Source organism: Dermacentor albipictus, chromosome 1, assembly GCF_038994185.2.
Source record: "Dermacentor albipictus isolate Rhodes 1998 colony chromosome 1, USDA_Dalb.pri_finalv2, whole genome shotgun sequence".
NCBI classification, from domain to species: domain Eukaryota; kingdom Metazoa; phylum Arthropoda; class Arachnida; order Ixodida; family Ixodidae; genus Dermacentor; species Dermacentor albipictus.
In genome coordinates this window covers 512,561,105-512,582,738 of record NC_091821.1, presented here as the reverse complement: position 1 = coordinate 512,582,738, position 21,634 = coordinate 512,561,105, and the positions used below count along the sequence as shown (strand labels likewise).

At 48.0% G+C, this 21,634-nt stretch overlaps 1 protein-coding gene across 7 annotated transcripts in view; it reads right to left on the bottom strand.

Moving 5' to 3' along the window:
* faf (ubiquitin carboxyl-terminal hydrolase-like faf) overlaps positions 1 to 21,634 on the bottom strand; it is a 758,782-nt gene that overhangs the window by 516,171 nt on the left and 220,977 nt on the right. For all 7 annotated transcript variants that reach the window (XM_065437146.1, XM_065437151.1, XM_070532615.1 and 4 more), the window contains one exon: positions 11,665 to 11,770. In XM_065437146.1, coding sequence (XP_065293218.1) covers positions 11,665 to 11,770 — 106 coding nt within the window. The remainder of the gene's footprint in view (positions 1 to 11,664; positions 11,771 to 21,634) is intronic.

Sequence of the window (21,634 nt, the reverse complement as noted above, 5' to 3'; positions counted from 1 at the left end):
CAGTCGGAGGCGGCAATGCACAAAATGCTTAGGTGAGGGTCCGAGAAGTCCGCGTGCATGTGCATGATCGCCGAGTCGGAGACTCCCTATGCGCAAAATGTTTAGCTGTGTGCCCGAGGATTGCCTGCGCAATGTGCTTTATCACGCATTCCGAAACATCGAGTGCTGAAAGGCTTAGCCGCATGTGCGAGGATTCCGTGCGTGAATCTTTGTCGCGAAGTTCGCGTCGCCGATGCTCGGAATGCTTAGCCGTGAGTCTGAAACATCCACAAACGTAGGGATCAACAATGCTACTGCGATGTCCGCGTAGCAACCGTTTTGACACGTCGAGATTGTGACGAGTGGAGACGTCCAGACCCGCGAGGTGCAAAGAGCCAAGCAGACGACCCGAGCGCCGGACCAATGGCAAACCACGCTGGAGTCATGTGGCGGGCGTGGCCAATCGCAGAGTCTGGCACGACCTTAAATCATTTGCTTTTTGTGCGCTTGTTTCTGTATGGAGATCACTGAAGTGGCAAATTTGAAGACGGAGAAACGCGCTTTCCAACGAGATTAACATGGCGGCCCTCGGTTGCGACGTTCCCGAGATATTGGGGCATGAAAAACGATGTTCTTTCTTGATTTCCGCGAGATTTTTCACAACCTTGGCTGATAAAACGAACTTTTTAGAGCACTTCTAAGTGGTTTACAGTGATGATATTTGGGTATCAGATAGAGAAAGGGTTATAGAAATTGAAAATGTGATTTTCGAGAAATCGACTTTTTGGCAATTTTTCGCGATGCGAAAGCCGCGTCCCCCCCTAAAAGTGGGTCTTAAAACTTTTTTTCTTATTTATGCGTGAATCTTAATTAAACTCCACTGTCCGGGGTAATTTTTCGTGTGGATTTCAGATCTGTAAATAGATTTTTGATAGCTGTAGCAGTTCAAAAAATATTGAGGTCTGAAGTCAAATTAATTTCAAACTCGTTACGGGGCTTTTTGATGATTCCGTCTTGCTAAACCAAAAACTAAATGCATGACACCATTGCTAAAGACCTACTGTAGGGGGTGATGCTATTTTCATTCATTTGGAAGCATTTTGCGGACAAGAAAACAATCTTGCATTTATTATGAGCATTTTTTTCTAATTAGCAGCGAGTACTATACCTGAATGTAATTTTCATGGCGGTGCAAGAGTAATAAAAATAGCATCACCCCCCAGATCATTTCAATACGAATAAAATGATACCACCCTTGTCATTTTTGGCCAAAGACAACCCAGAAAAAACACCCGTAAGGCGGAGTACAGTGTGCAAAAACATCGAACTGAAATAAACGCATTTGAAGTTTCAAACAAATGTAGCTTTTGCTGAAGTGAATCTACAGCAATACAAATGGTACCATTTTGAAGCTCTATGTTTTGTAAGAATGGCCATACTAAATGTGTGACTGCACACTCTCAAAATAATAGCACACTGGCCACTGAACTAGCACAAGAAACCTTATTAGGCACTATGCTCTACAATGAGCATGGTGCCTGGGTTTCAAACCGAAGTGTAGAACTCTGTGTGGTCAAGACTATAGTTCCAGTGTTGTACATGCAGGCTGTCTGATTGATAGCAGTCTCCATTACAATCAGTGAGGCATTTTTTTCATTTGGTATAATTGGCCATGTTACTGAATGAAGGCTCTGAGTGTAAGTAGCCTTCCAAGTCATCTTCACCTGACAGTGGCTGTGGAACTTAGGATCAGAGAGCCAGTGATAGATATGCAGCTGCTAGGTGCTTTCCAGAATTTTACTTTAGTATGATGCCTCGATCACTTCTGCAGCCAGGTGTGTGCCAGCCCAAGGGGCCTAGTGAACAGAGCTCATGACGAGGTTCTCTTTATGAAGGGGTGGTATGATAGATATTGTTACGAGCTATCGTGACAATATGATAATAGAGTGAACGCGCAATGTGTTTGGTTGCGAGTCCGAAGTGCTGATGTGCGAAATGCACAGCCGCCTACAGATACAAGGAGCCGACGCGCGATGTACTTAGTCGCGCAGTTCAAGGTGCCGACGCGCGAAATGCCTAGTCGCGGGCTCGAGAAGTCGACACTCGATGCGCTTATTCGCGCAGTCGGAGGCGCCGATGCACAAAATGATTAGGTGACGGTCCGAGAAGTCCGCGCGCGATGTGCATGATCGCCGAGTCGGAGACTCCCTATGCGCGAAATGTTTAGCCGCGTTTCCGAGGATTGCGCGCGCTATACGAATTTGTCACGAATTCGAAACACCGAGTGCTGAAAGGCTTAGCCGCATGTCCGAGGATTCCGCGCGTGAATGTCGGTTGCGAAGTCCGCGTCGCCGATGCTCGGAGTGCTTAGCCGCGAGTCTGAAACGTCCACAAGTGCAGGGATCGGCCATGCTACTGCGATGTCCGCGTAACGCCCGTTTTGACACGTCGAGATTACGGCGAGTGGAGACATCAAACTCGCGAGATGCAAAGAGCGGAGCAGACGACGCGAGCGCCGGACCAATGGCGAACCGCGCTGGAGTCGCGTGGAAGGCGCGGCCAATCGCAGACTCCGGCACGACCTTCAATCATTTGCTTTTTGTGCACTTGTTTCTGTATGGAGGAGATCGCTGAAGCGGCAAATTTGAAGACGGAGAAATGCGCTTTCCAACGAGACCAAGATGGCGGCGCTCAGTTGCGCCGTTCTGGAGATATCGTGGCGTGAAAAACGCTGTTCTTTCTTGATTTCCGCGAGATTTTTCGCCACCTTGGCTGATAAAACAAAATTTTTTAGAGCACTTCTAAGTGGTTTACAGTGATGATATTTGGGTATCAGATAGAAAAGGGGTATAGAAACTGAAAATGTGATTTTCAAAAAATCGATTTTTTGGCCATTTTTCGCGATTTAAAACCCGCGTCTCCCCTTAACTTACATTTTAGATCTGTGTTTACGCAAGACAATGGTTCATTGCCATACTTTCATGCTCCATACCCCCCTATGTCTGACATAAAATATCTTGGTATTAATGAGAATGAAATACTTAACATGCTCCTTAACCTTGATATTAAGAAATCACCCGGTCCTGATGGCTTGCCAAATGAATTCTTAAAGCGTTATGCGCCATGTCTCTATCTATCTGAGTGTGCTCTTTTCTAAATCGCTAAATGAAGGCGAGATTCCCATCGACTGGAGAATGGCAGCTGTAAAACCTATCTTCAAAAATGGTAATAAGCAGCACGTCTTGAACTATCGTCCTATTCCTTTGATTTTAACATCATGCAAACTTCCAGAACACATAATACTAAACATCTTACTGAGTTCCTTTCAAAGAATAAAATATTATCATGCCATCAGCATGGCTTCAGAAAGGGTTTCTCTACATGCACACAATTTGTAACTACTGTACACGATTTCGCTAAGGCAATAAATTCAGGTAAGCAGGTCGATGCAATCTTCATGGACTTTGCGAAAGCCTTTGACAAAGTGTTCCACAAAAAGCTACTCCACAAACTTGATGTAACTCTGGGTAATGCCAAAATTGCTACTTGGCTTTCTGCATATCGTTCAAACCGATAGCAATATGTTACATTCAAGAACCATGCCTCTCAGAGGCTTCCCGTTGAGTCTGGTGTTCCACAGGGTTCGGTGCTCGGACCACTGTTGTTTCTAGCTTTTATTAATGATATTGTTAATGACATTCCCGTAAAAATTAGATTATATGCGGATGATTGTGTAATGTATTCAGAAATAGATTGCGTCAGTGACCAACTACGACTAAATGAAGCCTTTGAAAAACTTGTAAAATGGTGTAGTGACTGGCAAATGGCTATCAATTTTGACAAAACTGTATTTATGAAAATTCCGTGCAAACTTAAAAAACTGCGCTTCCAGTACTCGGCATGTAATGTCTTGCTACCTGAGGTTGAGCACATAAAATATCTTGGTATTTGGATTTCTAAAGATCTTAGATGGAACAAACATATCAACACTGTATGCCATTCTGCCAATCAAAGGCTTTTTTTTCTCAGGAGGGCCTCGAGACTGACAACACCTGAAGTTCACCTTCTTGCATTTAACGCAATTGTGCCGCCACTTTTAGATTACGGATCCATAATATGGTATCTGTTGTAGTGGCGGGTGCCGCCCAAGTACATGAACTGCTAGCAACCAAACAATCCCCGGTTTATTGCCACATACAGTCATATATATACACATAGCGACACTGGTGCCTCTGGCGGCAGGTGATCCCCAAACCGGAACCGAAACCACATATACAACATATTTCCTTTCTTATAAAAAAAAGACAGCTACATGGGTTAGTGATTTAGTAGTGGTAGTACGTTAGTGCTCTTTTACAGAATTATATTTACAGTAACAACAATGTGCTTGTCTTATGCACTTAATACAAAAATATAAAACAAAAAGGGGGAAACAAGATACAATTCCAGTTATGTCCATATTTCACAACGTCAGCAAACTCAACACTCGTGCAGATTGTGACAGGTTCATGTTCACTGCAAAACGTGTCTTTCTGTACTTAGTGTCCATAGCGGTCTGGAGGTCGTCTATTCCTTGATGGCTGTACCCTACGCTGAGGTCCCGATGCTTCTCAGAAACCACTGGCGGCAGGCGAAGTCTCTTCCGGCTCACAGCCGGTCACTGGTGGCATAGGCGGCTGCTTCACAGCAGCCACAGCTGAAGTCCCGGTTGGCGCTTCTGAAACGGGTCTCTCCAAGGTAGGCGGTGAGCTGCTTTCCCTAGCGGTGTCATTTGTATCACTCCTTTCCCCCCACCCATAGACAGATGCAGAAGCTCGTGGCATCCTTGACAACTTTGAAGCGTTCCACGTTTTTCCATCATCAAGTTGGAAAGACGATTGCCCCTGCTTTCTTATCACTTTTCTTGGGCGGCTAAAAGCCAGGTCACCTTTAAAAGCAGTTGTTTGTCTGCGTACTCGTACAAGGTCACCAACATTCACTTTGGTTTCCCTTGCGGCCCTGCGAGCGTCTGTGTATAGTTTACTGGATTGCTGCTTTTGCTTCACCCGCTCGCGTAGGCGGTGGAGCTCTGAAGTAGGGTCGGTTGCAAATATTGCTGACGGATACCCAACGACATCGAGCCGAGTCCTTGGCAGACGTCCATGGAGCAGAAGTGCTGGAGCAACTGCAGTTGTGGCATGCGGCGTACAACAGTAAATGCCCAAGTATTCTGTTACCGTTTGGCGTAAGGGACGCTACTCGAGTGTAGCCACTTGAACAAAGCTTTTAAAAACTCTGTTGAACCGTTCTACCTGTCCGTTTGCTTGCGGGTAGTATACGGTCGAATGCCGCAAGCGGATGCCGCAATCCTGCAGAAAAGCTTGGAACTCTCGAGATGCAAACTGTGGCCCGTTATCGCAAACAATTTCCTCTGGGTAACCTTCACGTGCGAACACTGACACCAAGAAGCCTGTTACTGTGCGTGTTGTGGCTTGGTTGCAAAAGTATACTTCGGGCCACTTAGAAAAGTAGCCGACCAGCGTGATCGCATATCGACAATCGTATGGTGCTCTCTCAAATGGGCCAACAATATCCATGCCAAGCTTTAGCCACGGTTCCTTTGGTAAGGGGACCGGGTTCAATGGTGCAACCATAACCTTCGTGCTCTTGTCCGCTGCCTGGCATATACTACACATTTGAATAGCTAGCTCGACTTGCCTGTCCATGGCTGGCCACCAAAATTTTTCTCGCAGACGTGCTTTCGTTCGTACAATTCCAGGGTGAGCCTCATGAGCAGCGGTAATTATCCGCGCTGTAAGTGATGCAGGAACCACAAGGCGTTAGCCACGCAAAATCAAATTGTCCACCACTGACAGTTCATCGCAAAGTTTGAGGAAAGGTTGAAGTTCACCCGGCAGAGATTTTTGCACAGGCCAGGACGATTCAATGTAGGCCTTGGTTCGTTGCAGTGTGCTGTCTTCCGACTGGGCCTGTTCAAACTCTTCCCTGGTAATGCAAGAAGATATAAGGGCAACTGATACAGTTTCATCTGGTAAAGTCTCTTCTTCCTGAGCAGGTGACGTAGGGAGACGAGAGAGCGCATCTGTTACTCGATTTTGCGAACCCTTCCGGTACTTTACTGTATAGCTGTACTGCAGTAGGCGCTCCGCCCACCGTGCTATCCGCAAAGGACGCCTTCCTGGCCCTTGAGTAGACAGCAATGCGACCAAGGCTTGACGGTCAGTAAGCAACGTGAAATGGCGTCCCCACAAGTAAACATGCCACTTCTCGCACGCCCAAACACACGCAAGCGCTTCGCGTTCTCCTACTGAATATCTCCTGTCAAGAATGGCGGGCTGCGAAACAAGATTGCCACACAGTTACGACAGGGCGACACGACGCGCACCTCTCCCTCTCCGTCGCTGCAGCTGGGAGGCGTTCAAAGAAGCGGCCTTTGCGCTGGAATCCGCCGCCTTCCACCCGCCCCATCGACATTGTGACGGGACTAGTTCGGCGTGTGTGAACAATGATTCCGGAGTTCCCCAACGCGGAGCTGATTTGACACGCATGGACAAGCTGCCGTGGGGACGACGTATTTTGGTGCGTCTCACGCTTCGGTCTGGCACGGAACAACGAGCGACCCTCGATCGGCGCCGATAGTTCCCGGAACGGCACCCCACCAACGCCGTCGTCGGGCATCAGAGCGCGGTTGCCTTTGTGTCTGTAAACTGATCTGCAGAGCCGCGGCGAGTTGGTAAGGAGTAAACGAACAGTCGCCGCGTCGTAGGACCGGCGGATCGAGTGTATAAAAACTGTGGTTGTGCGAATGCTGAGGACACTTCTCTTGAGCAGTCATGTTAGACTGAGTCACTTCTCTTGAGCAGTCATGTTAGACTGAGTCACTTCTCTCATGCAGTCATGTTGGACTGATACTCTTTTTCTCAAGCAGTCATGTTAGACTGAGTTAATTTCTGTAAATAAACCCTTTTCCTCGTTCTCGATGAGAAATAGTTCTTCACTTCATCAACGATCTCAGCGTAAATAAGTTGGACGACGGCATGGGCCAGCTACCTTCGAATTCACGCCGTACTCCAATCTTGGCAAAGGACCACGGACGATGGGATTGAGCCCCCAATCCTGACACTCCTCTCTGCAGATGAAAGCGCTCGAGAAGCAAAGGCGACAGTGTGTAGTTTCTCTCCCTCCACCTGTTGGAGAACCGCTCCAAGCCCACAGTCTGAAGCGTCAGTGGAAACAACAACTGGAAGAGATGCATCGAACATCCGCAGGACTATGTTGGACGCAAGTGCCTCTTTGATCTTTCGAAAACTGGAGTCTACCTCGCCAGACCAAACAAATGGTTGCCCCTTTCGAAGCAGAACGCGCATCGGTTCAACCATATCGGCAAAGTTGGGAACGAACCTAGAGTAGTATTCGACCAGTCCCAGGAACGATCGAAGGCTGGCTGTATTGGTGGGTGCCGGTGTATCCTTGATGGAAGCAACCTTTTCCTCCAGCGGAACAATACCACTTGCTGTGATCCTGTGACCCAAAAATGAAAGTTCCTGCGTATCGAAGATACATTTGCAGTTCAGTTTGAGTCCTGACTCTTTAATGCGTTGAAGTACTGCTGCAAGGTTATCTATGTGCTCCTGCCGGCCCCGTACCGAAGACTATAATGTCATCTATATAGAAGAGCACGCCCTTACACCCTTGCAGGACTTTGGACATCATACTCTGAAATGCAGAAGGCGCGGAAGCCAGTCTGAAGCACACTCATTTAAAACGAAAGAGGCCTTCGTGAGTTATAAATGCGGTCAAATCGCAACTCGCAGGGTGAAGCATGACCTGGTGGTAAGCTGACGCGAGGTCTAGCTTAGAAAAATTTGTAGCCCCCACTAAACTATGTAATAGCTCTTCTGTATGAGGAAGGGGAAAGCTGTCTATTACGACAGCTTTGTTTGCTTGTCGAAGGTCTACACAGAGGCGAATACCTCCCTCTTTCTTCTTAACGACCACAATGGGTGACACCCATTCAGATGCCTCCACTCTCTCTATCACGTCCAGATTTTCCAACCGATGGAGCTCTTCCGAGACCAATGGTCGTAGCGAGAGCGGAAGGCGCCGAAGTTTGGATTGCACTGGCTGCACCGTGGATCGCGTTTTGACGTGATGCACACAACCTTTCGCGAGGCCAAGGCCTGGATCGAAAAGAGATCCAAACTCGCCAACTAATTCCTTTGGGAGGTTACTATCCTGCACGGCTTTCGTCGGGTCAAGGCGGTGTTCCCTTCGAGAATTAGAAGTTAGCGTCGTTTCAAGGCATTGCAGAGATGACCCATCAATCTGTAGACCGAGGGCCTTGACGGCATCGATACCCAGGAGTGAGGTGCCTTGTTCTACAACGTAGAAAAGAAGGCTTGTTGTGCTAGCTTTGTACGTAACATCAGCTAAGAAACAGCCACGAACCGGAATTGGCTGTTTTGAATAGTCCAGTAACCGAACAGTCGGCGCCAAAAGTACTTGGCCTTCGAAATACTGCTTAAAAAGATCGTGTGCAACAATGGAAACTGACGACCCAGAATCTACAAGGAAAGTTATGTCCGCACGGCCAATCGAAACTGTGACGTGAACAGCGGAGCGAGCGGCCGTCGTCACAGCCAGAATGCTCAAAACTTCCTCGCTCGGAGAGTCTTGGCTGTCTACCTCACGCACCGGAGTGGAGGCTCGTTTCTGGCAAACAGAGCGGAAGTGACCCATGACACCGCAATGGTGATAACGCTTGCTTTTGGCTGGACAGCGAACTGATGCTGCATTGTGCTGGGATGAACCGCAGCGGTAACAATGAGACTGGCGATTGTGCGACCGCTTCGAGCTCTCGTCGGATTCTGGTGTACGCGTAGGCGTATTTCCACGAGTATTTATGCGTCCAACATCTACAGAAGGAAATTCTTGCAGATCTTTGTACGCCTGCTCAAACTGCCTTGCCAGTAGTACTGCTCTAGCGAACAAGAGAGACGATCCTTCAAGCAGAAGAAGCTCGCGCAAGCTCCGAGACGAAATACCAGCAACGAACTGGTCACGCAGCGAATCTTCTTCGACAGGAAAAGAGCATGTAGCAGAAAGCTCCCGCAATGCAGTGATGTACTCATTCACTGATTCACCAGCTTGCTGAACTCGCCTACTGAAACGATGCCGTTCGGCAACAACATTGCTTGTTGCCGAAAAATGAGCGTGCAGAGCGGCGACTGCGATATCGTACGGCAATACTTCAGGCCTTGTGTCGCCTGTGCCCTTGCTATCTTCCCACGTTTTCTCAGTAGCAGTTTGCTCACCGAGCTTGACGTTGTCCAACGATGGAAGTGGTAATGTATAAAATATGCGCTGACCTTCTACGCCGAGGCTGTGAAGAAATAGTGCTTTGCGACGATCCGGCGTGCAGTCAGAGGCCCCCGAAGCAAGCAGGTAGTTCTCGAAGATGCGGAACCATTGCGGCCACGCAACAGCAGGTTGACCAGACATAGGCAGGAACGGGGACGGCGGCGCGAGTCCAGAAATGCTCATGGCGCCAAAAAGCAAGCGGCGAAAGTCACGCCCCCCCGAAATGGTCCCATCCTCGTCACCAATGTTGTAGCGGCGAGTGCCGCCCAAGTACACGAACTGCTAGCAACCAAACAATCCCCGGTTTATTGCCACATACAGTCATATATATACACATAGCGACACTGGTGCCTCTGGCGGCAGGTGATCCCCAAACCGGAACCGAAACCACATATACAACAGTATCCTTTCACTAAAAAAGATATTAATAAAGTAGAAGGTATTCAAAAGCGGGCCGTTTGTTATATATATAACAGCTTTAGGCGCACGTCGATGACAGCCTTGGGAAGCAGAGTCAATCTGCCAACTGTAACCCAAAGGAATCGTGTTCTCAGATTAAAATTTTTGTTTCAGCTCATTAAGGGAGACTACAGCATAGATATTTCTGAGATTATTTCCTTTTCAACAGGTTATGCTACAAGGCAACGGCATACACTAACAATTACCCCCTTCACTAGCCGCAAAAATTGCTTTAAATACTCATTTTTTCCTAGGGTCATAACTGAATGGAATCAGCTGTCTAACAATGTGGTGTTGCAGCCATCCCTGAATTTGTTTATGTCCCATATTGTGTAATTTTCTTATTTTCGCTTTCTTACATTTGCACTTGCAGTAGATGCATTGATTCAGTTGTACTCGAAGCGTATCTTTTATTTCATGATATCTGTATTGTCTTTTTACTAGTACATGTAATTTTTCTTTTGTCTGCCCTGCTAATCATGTCATAATGATGTATCCCTATCCTGCAAAAATCCCGTAACGGGATTGCAGTATTCGTAAATATATAACCAAATAAAAAAATTAATAATCTATTGTGGAGGCGACGACGCATCCAGTTTTGCAAGCGCATGCTCTGTCCAGGCAAGTGTCACCGAGCAACGGAGGCGCGTCTCTTCCTTTTTTCTGCGCATGCCTCTATCTCTCGCGTTTTTTGCTACGGCTGTAGTAGCTACGCGCGTGGAGAAATGTAGCTTCCAGACTTGCAGGGATTCCACACAGTCGCACTTTGGACTTTCTGGATAGTTTCGTCAATGCACGCTTGCACTTTGGGGTAGTTCAGGTGTCCACCTTGAGTGAGAGTTGCAGTGTCTACAGCAAGGTATGCGAGAAACAAACAAGAAACACTGCACTGTGGAGGAGACATGGAGCTGCCTTTTTGTCAGCAGTTTTCTCAGTGTCAGCATCTGGTTCGCGCGTCTCTTATTATATGGTGCTTTGGTGGTGCGTGGCACCGGTGTGGGGTCTGATGTGGGATATCTCACACCGTACTTTTGGGACAAAGGAACGACAACACAGTAGAGCAAACAATCACAAGGGCATTTATTGCACCTTTCATACATCAATGCCTGCTAGCCGAGTTGCTATCCACAAAACATGCCGATGGGCGCGCGACAAATCTAGAAGTCCGACTCACCGCGTCCTCGCGAGCGAATATGTTCGCTCCATGCTGGATCCCAACGCCTGGTCGTTCGCGTGTATAGTCACGCGAATCGTGGCGCGTTCGAAGGCGGCCACGCGAGGCGGTCTCGCAGATGCATCGGTCGCCGCGGGCGCGGAATGTCCGCGCTGTTCGGCGACCCGCCGGGGAAGAGAGCCGCTGCATGCGCGGCACGTCCGTGCTGCTCGCAGCTCGAACCCAAGAGCGCAAGCGCCTTCCTTTCGGCGCCCAAGTAACCTTGCGGCGTTCGCCGCGCAACACTCGTGCCATCTCTCGGACTGCGTTTCAACCACATCGACCGCGCTGACGTCACGCAGGCCACGCGGCAAAGCGGGATTACAGGAGATGCGCTATGCGGGAAAAACACCAGGGGAGGCGCGAGGGTCGCGCATCCCCACACCGGAAAATATGAAAAATAACAACAGCACGGGCTGAGAGCCAACAACGATGTTTCCGTGGATAGCTCAAATGGTGACAACTTTTGAACTGATAGGTTCATGGGTGGAATGGTTAATTTTGGGGCTTTCACTATAACAACCTTTTAGAATAACTCGAAGTAAAAAACTACGTGGCCACACTGTGCGGAGCTGGACACAAACCCTTCATGAGATCCAAGCTCACTGAAAAACCTCTATAAATGGTCATGCAGAGTGTGAAGTGTGACCCACCTTGGGCGTTCTGGTGTCAACAGGACGGGCAAACACCTGGTCATCCGGAATCTGGGATCCTGGAGGCACTGAGTCAGAGGGCCGCGTTCCATTGTAGGAGTGGAACCTGCAAGAGCAAAGGGTGACTGTGCCACGATGCCTAATTCCAAAACAGCACAAGCTCATCTCACTTATTCCACGAACCTCAATCAGTGCACAAACAAATCACTTCTACAAAATGACATATGAGTAGCAGCTTACAGTTGAATTTACTTTCATAAAATTCCCACCACCTCTTCAAATGCACTTCTGCTTTGCCCCCTGGTTAGCTTTGATGGCAGAGCCATGAAAAGGCATTGGTCAATCCAGGATGAATTCAACAACAAAGCTTTAACTCTGCAAATAAACCTGCATGGGTTTCCTTCATAGCAAATCTAAGTTGGATGAAAATGATGCCTTTTCACCACCCATTTCTCTGCGATGCACAACCCATGGGCCAAACAAAATTGTACTGTTTGTTCACAAGGCCGTCACATTGGCATCACATGGAAGAGTTCCAAACCCAACGCTGCACTTAAAAAAAAAATTGCTGTGTCACTCTGAGCAAAAAAAAAACGGTACGCTACCCTAGTCTCGGAACAGTCTCGGAAGAGAACAGCAGTTTACAATAGGCAGCGAGGCACTGGAAGTCGTAAGGGAATACATCTACTTAGGGCAGGTAGTGACTGCGGATCCGGATCATGAGACAGAAATAATCAGAAGAATAAGAATGGGCTGGGGTGCGCTTGGCAGGCATTCTCAGATCATGAACAGCAGGTTGCCATTATCCCTTAAGAAAAAAGTGTATAATAGCTGTGTCTTACCAGTACTCACCTACGGGGCAGAAACCTGGAGACTTACGAAAAGGGTTCTACTCAAATTGAGGACGACGCAACGAGCTATGGAAAGAAGTATGATAGGTGTAACGTTAAGAGATAAGAAAAGAGCAGATTGGGTGAGGGAACAAACGCGAGTTAATGACATCTTAGTTGAAATCAAGAAAATGAAATGGGCATGGGCAGGACATGTAATGAGGAGGGAAGATAACCGATGGTCAATAAGGGTTACGGACTGGATTCCAAGGGAAGGGAAGCGTAGCAGGGGAAGGCAGAAAGTTAGGTGGGCGGATGAGATTAAGAAATTTGCAGGGACGGCATGGCCACAATTAGTACATGACCGGGGTTGTTGGAGAAATATGGGAGAGGCCTTTGCCCTGCAGTGGGCGTAACCAGGCTGATGATGATGACCCTAGTCTTTGATGTAGGTGTCTCTTGTGGCACTTGCACCTCGGCATTGGTGTTCTTTAGGTTAAGCGAGCAAACGTCTTTCCCTTGGCATGATATGAGGGCGAGGGAGACTGAGGAGGAAGCACATTTTACACGGCATCTTCTGTGCTGACGTCAGAGTACGTAACGAGCGAGAGCGCACAGCTGTTGTGAGCAGGCGAGCGTTGGGAGAGGAAAAGTGACAGAGCAGGGAGTGATGTCACATCCGCTTTGCTCGGCAGATGTTCAGTCTATGCCAGGCAACTGTTTTCCATTTATTTCCATTTATGGTTAAATATTGACATGTGTATTTGTTCATCGTTATCGAGTTGTCATGTACGTTCTTGATTTCGGGAAATCCTCGGCACACGCACACACACATAGTCTGCATTCCGCACCGCACGCGGCTTGCTCTGCCGATTACTTCACTCACTCAGTTCGTTGTCACGCACTCCCCGCATGTCGACCACACACACACACCTTTCATTTTCTCCCTCCCTGCCACACACCGTTGCCTACCGTCCCGTGCCTGCTACTCTATCCAGTTGCCTACCCTCTCGTGCCTTCGACTCTATGCCACCTGACGTCGGCCCGGTAATCTCACATATCCCCCTCCCCCCCTTTTATCCTTTGAAGAGGGCTTCCAAGGCACACGGTAAGGACTCGGCTAGTCTGCATTAGCGAGGCCTTTCTGTTTCCCTGTAGCCGGTTCTCTGAGTTTGTAGGTATAGTGTACAAAGTGTGCATTCACTCTAAAGAGACCTGTGCGTCGTTGGGCAAACATGGCTATGAATCCAATGGCTGCCTTACTTAGCAGGTGAGTGTCCCAGGGAACCAAGTCTCCAAAGTTGAAGGTAGCTGGAGTGCACTTTTTGTTGTAATACTTGGCCTGGCTGGCGTTTGCCAAGATTTGGCGGTCGTGTGCAAAGGCCCAGGCATTTCGAAGGTACACATCCAGTTCAGCAGCTAGGGCATGAGGAGCACATGGGGGCACCTCGGTGTCAGCTGCCCGATTATGATGGCTCAGTACTTCAGGACCTGCCAGGCGACGGGCCGCCATATGGACGTGTGCCCAAGAGTAGCGACAAACCAATGCACCCAGTGCGGAATAGAGGACCCACTGCAAGACCACACCTGTGAAACCACTTGTGCCTTTTGCGGCAGGGAACACGCTACCGGAGCACCAGAATGTCACAACAAACTCAAGAAAATCCAGTCGCGAGGCCGACCGAAGCAGCAACAGCACCAGCACTAGAGCTGGCCCAAGCAGCGGGGGATAATCAAGCAACGCTGGCTGAGCTCGAAAAGGGAGCGCTCAGTCATTTCGGGAAGGTCCAAGTCCAGGTCAAGATCAGAGTCTAGGGGGCGATCTAGCTCCCCTGAGCTGAGGCAACAACCACCCCTTCAACAGAAGCAGAAGAAAATGACACAAGCTAACGAAGAAATTGAGTTGAGCTGGGCAGCAATGGCCTCCCAAACCGAACCAGACAACACACTTTCTGCCGAACTAGCGAAGCTAAGAGAATTAGAAATCACAAAAGTCAGATTAGGCGACTTGGGAGAGAGAAAACAGGCAGCTTAAAAAGCAGGTACAAGCACCTGCAATTCAACAGTCACTCCCTCAATCAAATAACACAGCGGCGGGGAACAATAGCACTGCCAAGACTGTACAGGTGACACCAGTCACGGAGGCAACAGTAACACACCTGATAGAAACGACAGTCGCCCGCTTTACACGATACATTCATCGGAAATTCGCCATGCAAGACGAGAAGATAGACAAGAGAACACAAGCCTTACAAATTGCGTGCAGGCAGCTGATCAGAAAAGAAACAACAAGCTCTACTATTAAAGAAAAGGCAGGAAAGTCCTATAATAGGCCCGGTCTGCACTTAAGGGGGGACGTGGGTCCTAAAACTTTTTTTCTTATTTTTGGATGAATCTTTAACAAACTCCATTGTCTGGGGTAGTAATTTTTCGTGCTGATTTAAGATCTGTAATTAGATATTTGATAGCTGTAGCAGTTCAAAGAATATTGAGGTCTAAAGTCAAATTAATTTCAAACTCGGTTACGGGGCTTTTCGATGATTCCTTCTTGCTAAACCAAAAACTAAATGCATGACACCATTGCTAAAGACCTACTGTAGGGGGTGTGCTATTTTTATTCATTTGGAAGCATTTTACGGTCAAGAAAACAATTTTGCATTCATTAAGAACATTTTTTTCTAATTAGCAGCGAGTACTATACCTGAATGTAATTTTCATGACAGTGCAAGAGTAATAAAAATAGCATCACCCCCCAGATCATTTCAATATGAATAACATAATACCACCCTTGTCATTTTTGGCCAAAAACAACCCAGACAAAACACGTGTAAGGCTGAGTACAGTGAGCAAAAACATCAAACTGAAATAAACATATTTAAAGTTTCAAACAAACGTAGCTTTCGCTGAAGTGAATCTACAGCAATACAAATGGCACCATTTTGAAGCTCTATGTATTGTTAGAATGCCCATACTAAATGTGTGTCTGCAAACTCTCAAAATATTAGCACACTGGCCACTGAACTAGCACAGGAAACTTTATTAGGCACCATTTCCTACAAAGAGCATGGTGCCTGGGTTTCAAACCAAGCTGCAGAACTCTGTGTGGGCATGAATATAGTTCCAGCGTTGTACCTGCAGGCTGCCTGATTAACAGCAGTCTCCAAAACAATTAGTGAGGCATTTTTTTTTTTCATTTTGTAGAATTGACCATGTTACTGAATGAAGGCTCTGAGTGTAAGTAGCCTTCCAAGTCATGTTCACCTGACAGTGGCTGTGGAACTTATGATCAGAGAGCCAGTGATAGATATGCAGCTGCTAGGTGCTTTCCAGAATTGTACTTTTGTATGATGGCTCGATCACTTCTTCAGCCAGATGTGCCAGCCTAAGGGGCCTAGAGAACAGAGCTCATGATGATATTCTCTTTATGGGGGGTATGATAGATATTGTTACGAGCTATCGTGACAATATGATCATAGAGCGAACGCGCAGTGTGCTTGGTTGCGCGTCCGAGGTGCCGACACACGAAATGATTGGCCGCAGACACAAGGAGTCGACGCTCGATGTGCTTAGTCACGCAGTCCGAGGTGCAGACATGCGAAATAACTAGCCGCGCATTCCAAGAAGTCGACACTCGATGCGCCTATTCGCGCAGTCCGAGGTGCCAACGCGCGAAATGCCTAGACGCAGGCTCGAGGAGTCGACACTCGATGCTCTTGTTCGCGCAGTCGGAGGCGCTGATGCACAAAATGATTAGGTGAGGGTCCGAGAATTCCGCGTGTGATGTGCATGATCGCCGCGTCGGAGATTTCCTGTGCACGAAATGTTTAGCCGCGTGTCCGAGGATTGCATGTGCGATGTGCTTCGTCACGAATTCCGAAACACCGAGTGCTGAAAGGCTTAGCCGCATGTCCAAGGATTTCGCGCGTGAATCTTGGTCGCAAAGTCCGCGTCACCGATGCTCAGAATGCTTAGCCGCGAGTCTGAAATGTCCACAAACGTAGGAATCGGCCACGCTACTGCGATGTCCGCATAGTGCCCGTTTCGGCACGTCGAGGTTACGGTGAGTGGAGACGTTCTGACTCGCGAGGTGAAAAGAGCCGAGCAGACGACGCGAGCGGCGGACCAATGGCGAACCGCGCTGGAGTCACATGGCGGGCACGGCTACAGTGTACTAGATAGGGGCAGTGTGTTCAGACGGCGCAGCGCGCCACGCATCGCTTTGAAGCCGGGAGCGTAGACAGGTCCCGGATGTATGCGGCGGCGCTGCAGTCGCACGGGCTGTACGGACGCGTTCTCCGTGTGTTGCGTTCTGTGGTGTTGCGGCCAGTTGCAGCGTGCTTGCCATATATGTGCTTGATCTGAAGGGCTCTGAAGGAATTTCTCGAGTTCACTGTCTCGTTGGGAGTCACATGCAAAATGATTGCATGATTGCAAATGATTGCTGGGCGTGTTGGTAGACTGACTTGGTAGACTTGGTGACTTGGTAGATTGCTGGGCGTGTTGGTAGACTTGCCGTGTGCTTGCTCTGAAGGGCTCTGAAGGCATTCCTCGAGTTTCTGTCTCGTTGGGAGTCACGTGCAAAAGGATTGCCATTTGTTGGGCGTGTTGGTAGACTGACTTGGAAAGCATATTTAGCGCCAGCGAACAAGGACAGAAGGGAGATGACACCACAATGCGCTAACTTTAACTTGATTGTCAGGAAACACCCGCCTATTTAACTGTGCATGGGTTAAATATGTGGGCGTTTCCTGAAAATCAAGTTGTTGAAGTTAGCGCATTCTGGTGTCGTCTTCCTTCTGTCCCTGTTCGCTGGCGTTAAATGTGCTTTCCATTGCAAAAGGACTTTGCGGCTTGAGCCAGTCGACGGCAGATGAGCTCCGTGCGACATTGTGCAGCACTTTGGCTCTGTTAGAATACTTGGAAGGAGAGGGTTTTAAATACCTATTGACATCTAGACTAAGCCAATAAAAGTTGGGGAACTTCTTGTGAGGGGGGAGTAGTCGTGCGGATCCAACGATCACCCAACGCCGCCTCAATTTTTAATTGTTGTGAATTGCCTTTTTATATCTTGGCGAAGGCAATGCAAACAGGGAACACAAAGGTCAGCAAACACTTGGTATCACTACTTCACTCACTTGATAATTCTGACAAGGAAGGGGACGTTGCGCCACAATTGTTGCGTTCGTTGAAGCTGGAAATCTTACGCTGCTAGAGCAAAGGCTAAACAATACTCCGGCAGAGCACCGGGCTTATGTGGAGGAAAGGAGCGGTGACCGCCTCATCCGTTATATATGGCAGGGTATGTCGCGAAGAAATTTTTTGCTCGCAAGAAATGTGAGGACTGCCGCTCTCTTCTTTTGCAGAACTCTAGTGTCAGTAGCAGTCTCAAAATTCACGAAATTTGTGACAGGGGAGGATTGCTGTATCCGTCCAAGTTGCTTTTCGAAGCACTAAAGAAACTTGAGGGAATATATTTACAACCTTCTTCCGCAAAGAGGAGCTTTGCAGCGACAGCATAGTTGATGTCATGATTCTAGTGAAAGCTTTAAATTTGGCTATGCCATATATGCTGCAAATTACATGCTGATGATTTCACATCAGCAGTTGTGCGTTTTTATGTCCTAACAAGGCTGCACTTTTACGTAAAAAGTGTTAATCAGTGAAGAGAAGCATGATGAAAAAAGAAATTGCACTTTAAAGTTAGCGATACTGTTCTTAGCAGGCTGGTGCAACATATGTATGCTGACTCTTCTTTGTCTTTTTCATCTGATTGCACAACTTTTTCTGGGGGATTCAAAAAGCTAATTTTGTTAATATAATTAAAAATGAATGAAGTAATTTATATGCGCATATTAATTCCGCTGTAGGTCTCCATTGTTTGGGTAGGAATGTACTTGCACTGTTTTTCTGTGTTTTGGCATACTGTGTGTAGTTTTGCAGAGATGCCTTTTACTTAGCGCCTTTCCTACCTGTTTTATTCCTTCCATAGAAATGTAGGATGTCGGTGTGTCTCATACTCGCACATGAGCCTGACGTTCAGGAATACTTCATGATGTAAATAAAAAAAATCACGAATAAACTTATGTAGTTGCAGGGGGCTCGCGAAACAGAACGAGGGACAAATGTTTATCGCGAAAGAAGGTAAATGCCAAGCAGGGAAGCTCTTTGGCTTTGGGCTATGTACGTACATGTTGTTTTGCCTTCTCTTCTACAACAGCGGCTGAGGAACTAAGCGCTTGACGTTGGGTCGCGGATGCCGCGGCCGCTTTTTTATGAATGAGAACCGCAAAAGAAAATGTGTGCACCTAGAATCCAAGCTGGTTTAAATCAATTCGATGTCCTTTACTACGGCGTTAATTGCAGCCGACTTTTCTGTTCGAATAATTTCTGGTTACGTGGCAACGTGGCTCAAAACAAATTTAACGGCTTTACGCCATTACTTCTGTGCCTGCAAAACCTTTGCTGTCAGGTTAATAAATGCGTCTAATGGGCGTTGAGATGCGCTAGGAGTGCACATACCATTCATCTCTTATATGTAGCGAGTTTCGGGGATGCATCCTAGCATCCGCCGAGCATTTGCACGTCTATTTGATTGCAACAGAAAACGATTATAAAATATCAGCGTGCAGCGCTGGCACTGCGCCTTACGTTCCGTACCGCCCATGTTCCTACAGCGCCATCTCGTGCTGTCTACATGAAGCGCCTCAGCGGCGAGCGCTTCCTGAACACACTGCCCCTATTCTAGTACACTGTAGCGCGGCCAATCGCAGACTCCGCCACAACCTTCAATCATTTGCTTTTTGTAGGCTTGTTACTGTGTGAAGGACATCGTTGAAGCGGCAAATTCGAAGACTGAGAAATGCACTTTCCAACAAGACCAAGATGGCGGCGCTCGGGCACGCCATTCCGGAGATATTGTGGTGTGAAAAACGCTGTTCTTTCTTGATTTCCACGAGATTTTTCGCCACCTTGGCTGATAAAACGAATCTTTTAGAGCACTTCTAAGTGGTATACAGTGATGATATTTGGGTATCAGATAGAGAAAGGGTTATAGAAACTGAAAATATGATTTTAAAAAAAATCATTTTTTTTGCCATTTTTCGCAATGTAAAACCCGCGTCTCCCCTTAAGGCAGAAAGCTGGGCTAGTTGGTGATTATTCGTATAAGCGGACGTTGCACTAGCGCATAAAAAAAGGACATGGACAGGAACAACATGTCTAGCGTTCGGGGTGTCTTTTTTCATGTTCCTGTCCGTGTCTTTTTTTACGCGCTAGTCAAATGTCCCCTTGTACGAATAACCACCAACTAGCCCACCTTTCTGCCTTAACTAGCATTTGGTGTGTCTTTTATGCGAAGCATATTACTAAAGCTCAACCCAGCTCCTCAGGTGCGGCGGGGTCGCCTTCAATACCACGTAACACCGTGACGTCACGACAGAGGAGAAACGGGGCTCCAACTCGCGCCGTCGCTCACGGCGTCGCGGCGGTATATAAGCAGCTGCGCTTGCCTCTGCTAGACACTCACTAGGTGAAATGCCTCCTGGAGACAGAGCTGCTCATTGGAATGAGAAGCGAAGGTTGCGGCGTGCTACAGAGACTGTTTCTAGGTGGCTTTGCTACGGCGCAGCGACTACACGCCCCGCATCGGACGCGGTGAGCCTCGAGCAACGCAGCGTTCGGCGCGACAACGAAATGTGCAGCTGAGCAAGCGCCGCGCGCCTGAGCCGACGCCGACGACACTGGCTTTTCAGCGACACGAGCTCCTTAACGCTGTCGCGTTAAAATAAAGGCTAGTATGCTTCGCATCCTGGGCTTAACCTTAGCTAAGCCACAGCCAGTTTTTTCATGTTCCTGACCATGTCCTTTTTTACGCGCTAGTGCAATGTCCCCTTATATAAATAACCACCAACTAGCGCAGCTTTATGCCTTAACTAGCGTTCGGTGTGTCTTTTTTCATGTTCCTGTCCGTGCCTTTTTTTACGCGCTAGTGCAATGTCCCCTTATACGAATAACCACCAACTAGCCCAGCTTTCTGCCCTAACTTGCGTTCAGTATGTCTTTTTTCATGTTCCTGTCCACAATCTTTTTTACGCGCTAATGCAAAGTCCCCTTATCCTTACTGCACACCATCGGACAAGACTCAGGAAGTCACGGCTAAGTGCCCCAGGGGCCTTAGGTAAACCACAGAGGCCTGGTAGTGGAACTGCAGAGGGTTCCGGCGTAAAAAGGGAGTGCTAGAGCAGCTGGTGAAGTCCCAACAGACGCCACCGGCTGTAATAGCCCTCCAGGAAGTCGGAATCAAACCAAGGATGCAGGGCTATGAAACATATACAGTGAAAGCTCGTTAATTCGAACTTCAATAATTCGAATTTATGGATAATTCGAACTGTACGATTTGGTCCGGCCAAGCTCCACAGAAGTCTATGTATAAAAAAGTCCATTAATTCGAACGCGAGAAGGTTCCCTCACGGATAATTCGAACTACGCTCGCCTGACACACGGCCGGAGAAACACGCCTACTGCCTACACACAAGGCTGTATTGCCTCCGAAACGGAGAGAACAGCGAGAGAAGGCAAAATCGGAAAAAAATCTAACCTGCGCGGGTTCAGCCAGAAGCCAGCGGCGGCTGCCGCCTCTCCGTTCTACGCAACCTCCGAGACTTCTTGCCGGTTGCGAATCTCGGAGGCTTTACAAATCTTGCACAGCTGCTAATATTGTGCGGAGATGGCACGACAAGCGCCAAAACACAGCGAATCAAGTACGTCGCAGCTGCGCTTGCAATCAAGAACCAACGAATCAGGGCCTCCGCCACCTTCACATGTTCAGCGTCTTTGTCTCGGCAGTCTTCATCGGTTGTGCACCGCTGTTTTCAGATTAGGAGGTATCGGCCATCGCGATTGATTGTGATGGTGTTAAGCCTCGGCTAACGTTCGTTTCGGTGGACATCGGTGGTGGGGCACAGTCGGACCCAGAGCTTCGACTTGAAGATGGCGTGTGCCCGAAGCAAACGCCATCACTTTCTGACATGCCCGACTGCTTCCAAATCGCAGTGTACTGTTTCTCTCCCTCACTTTCGTTAGTTCGAACTTTCGTTAACTCGAACTCAAGCGGCTTCCCCTTGCGGTTCGAATTAACGAGC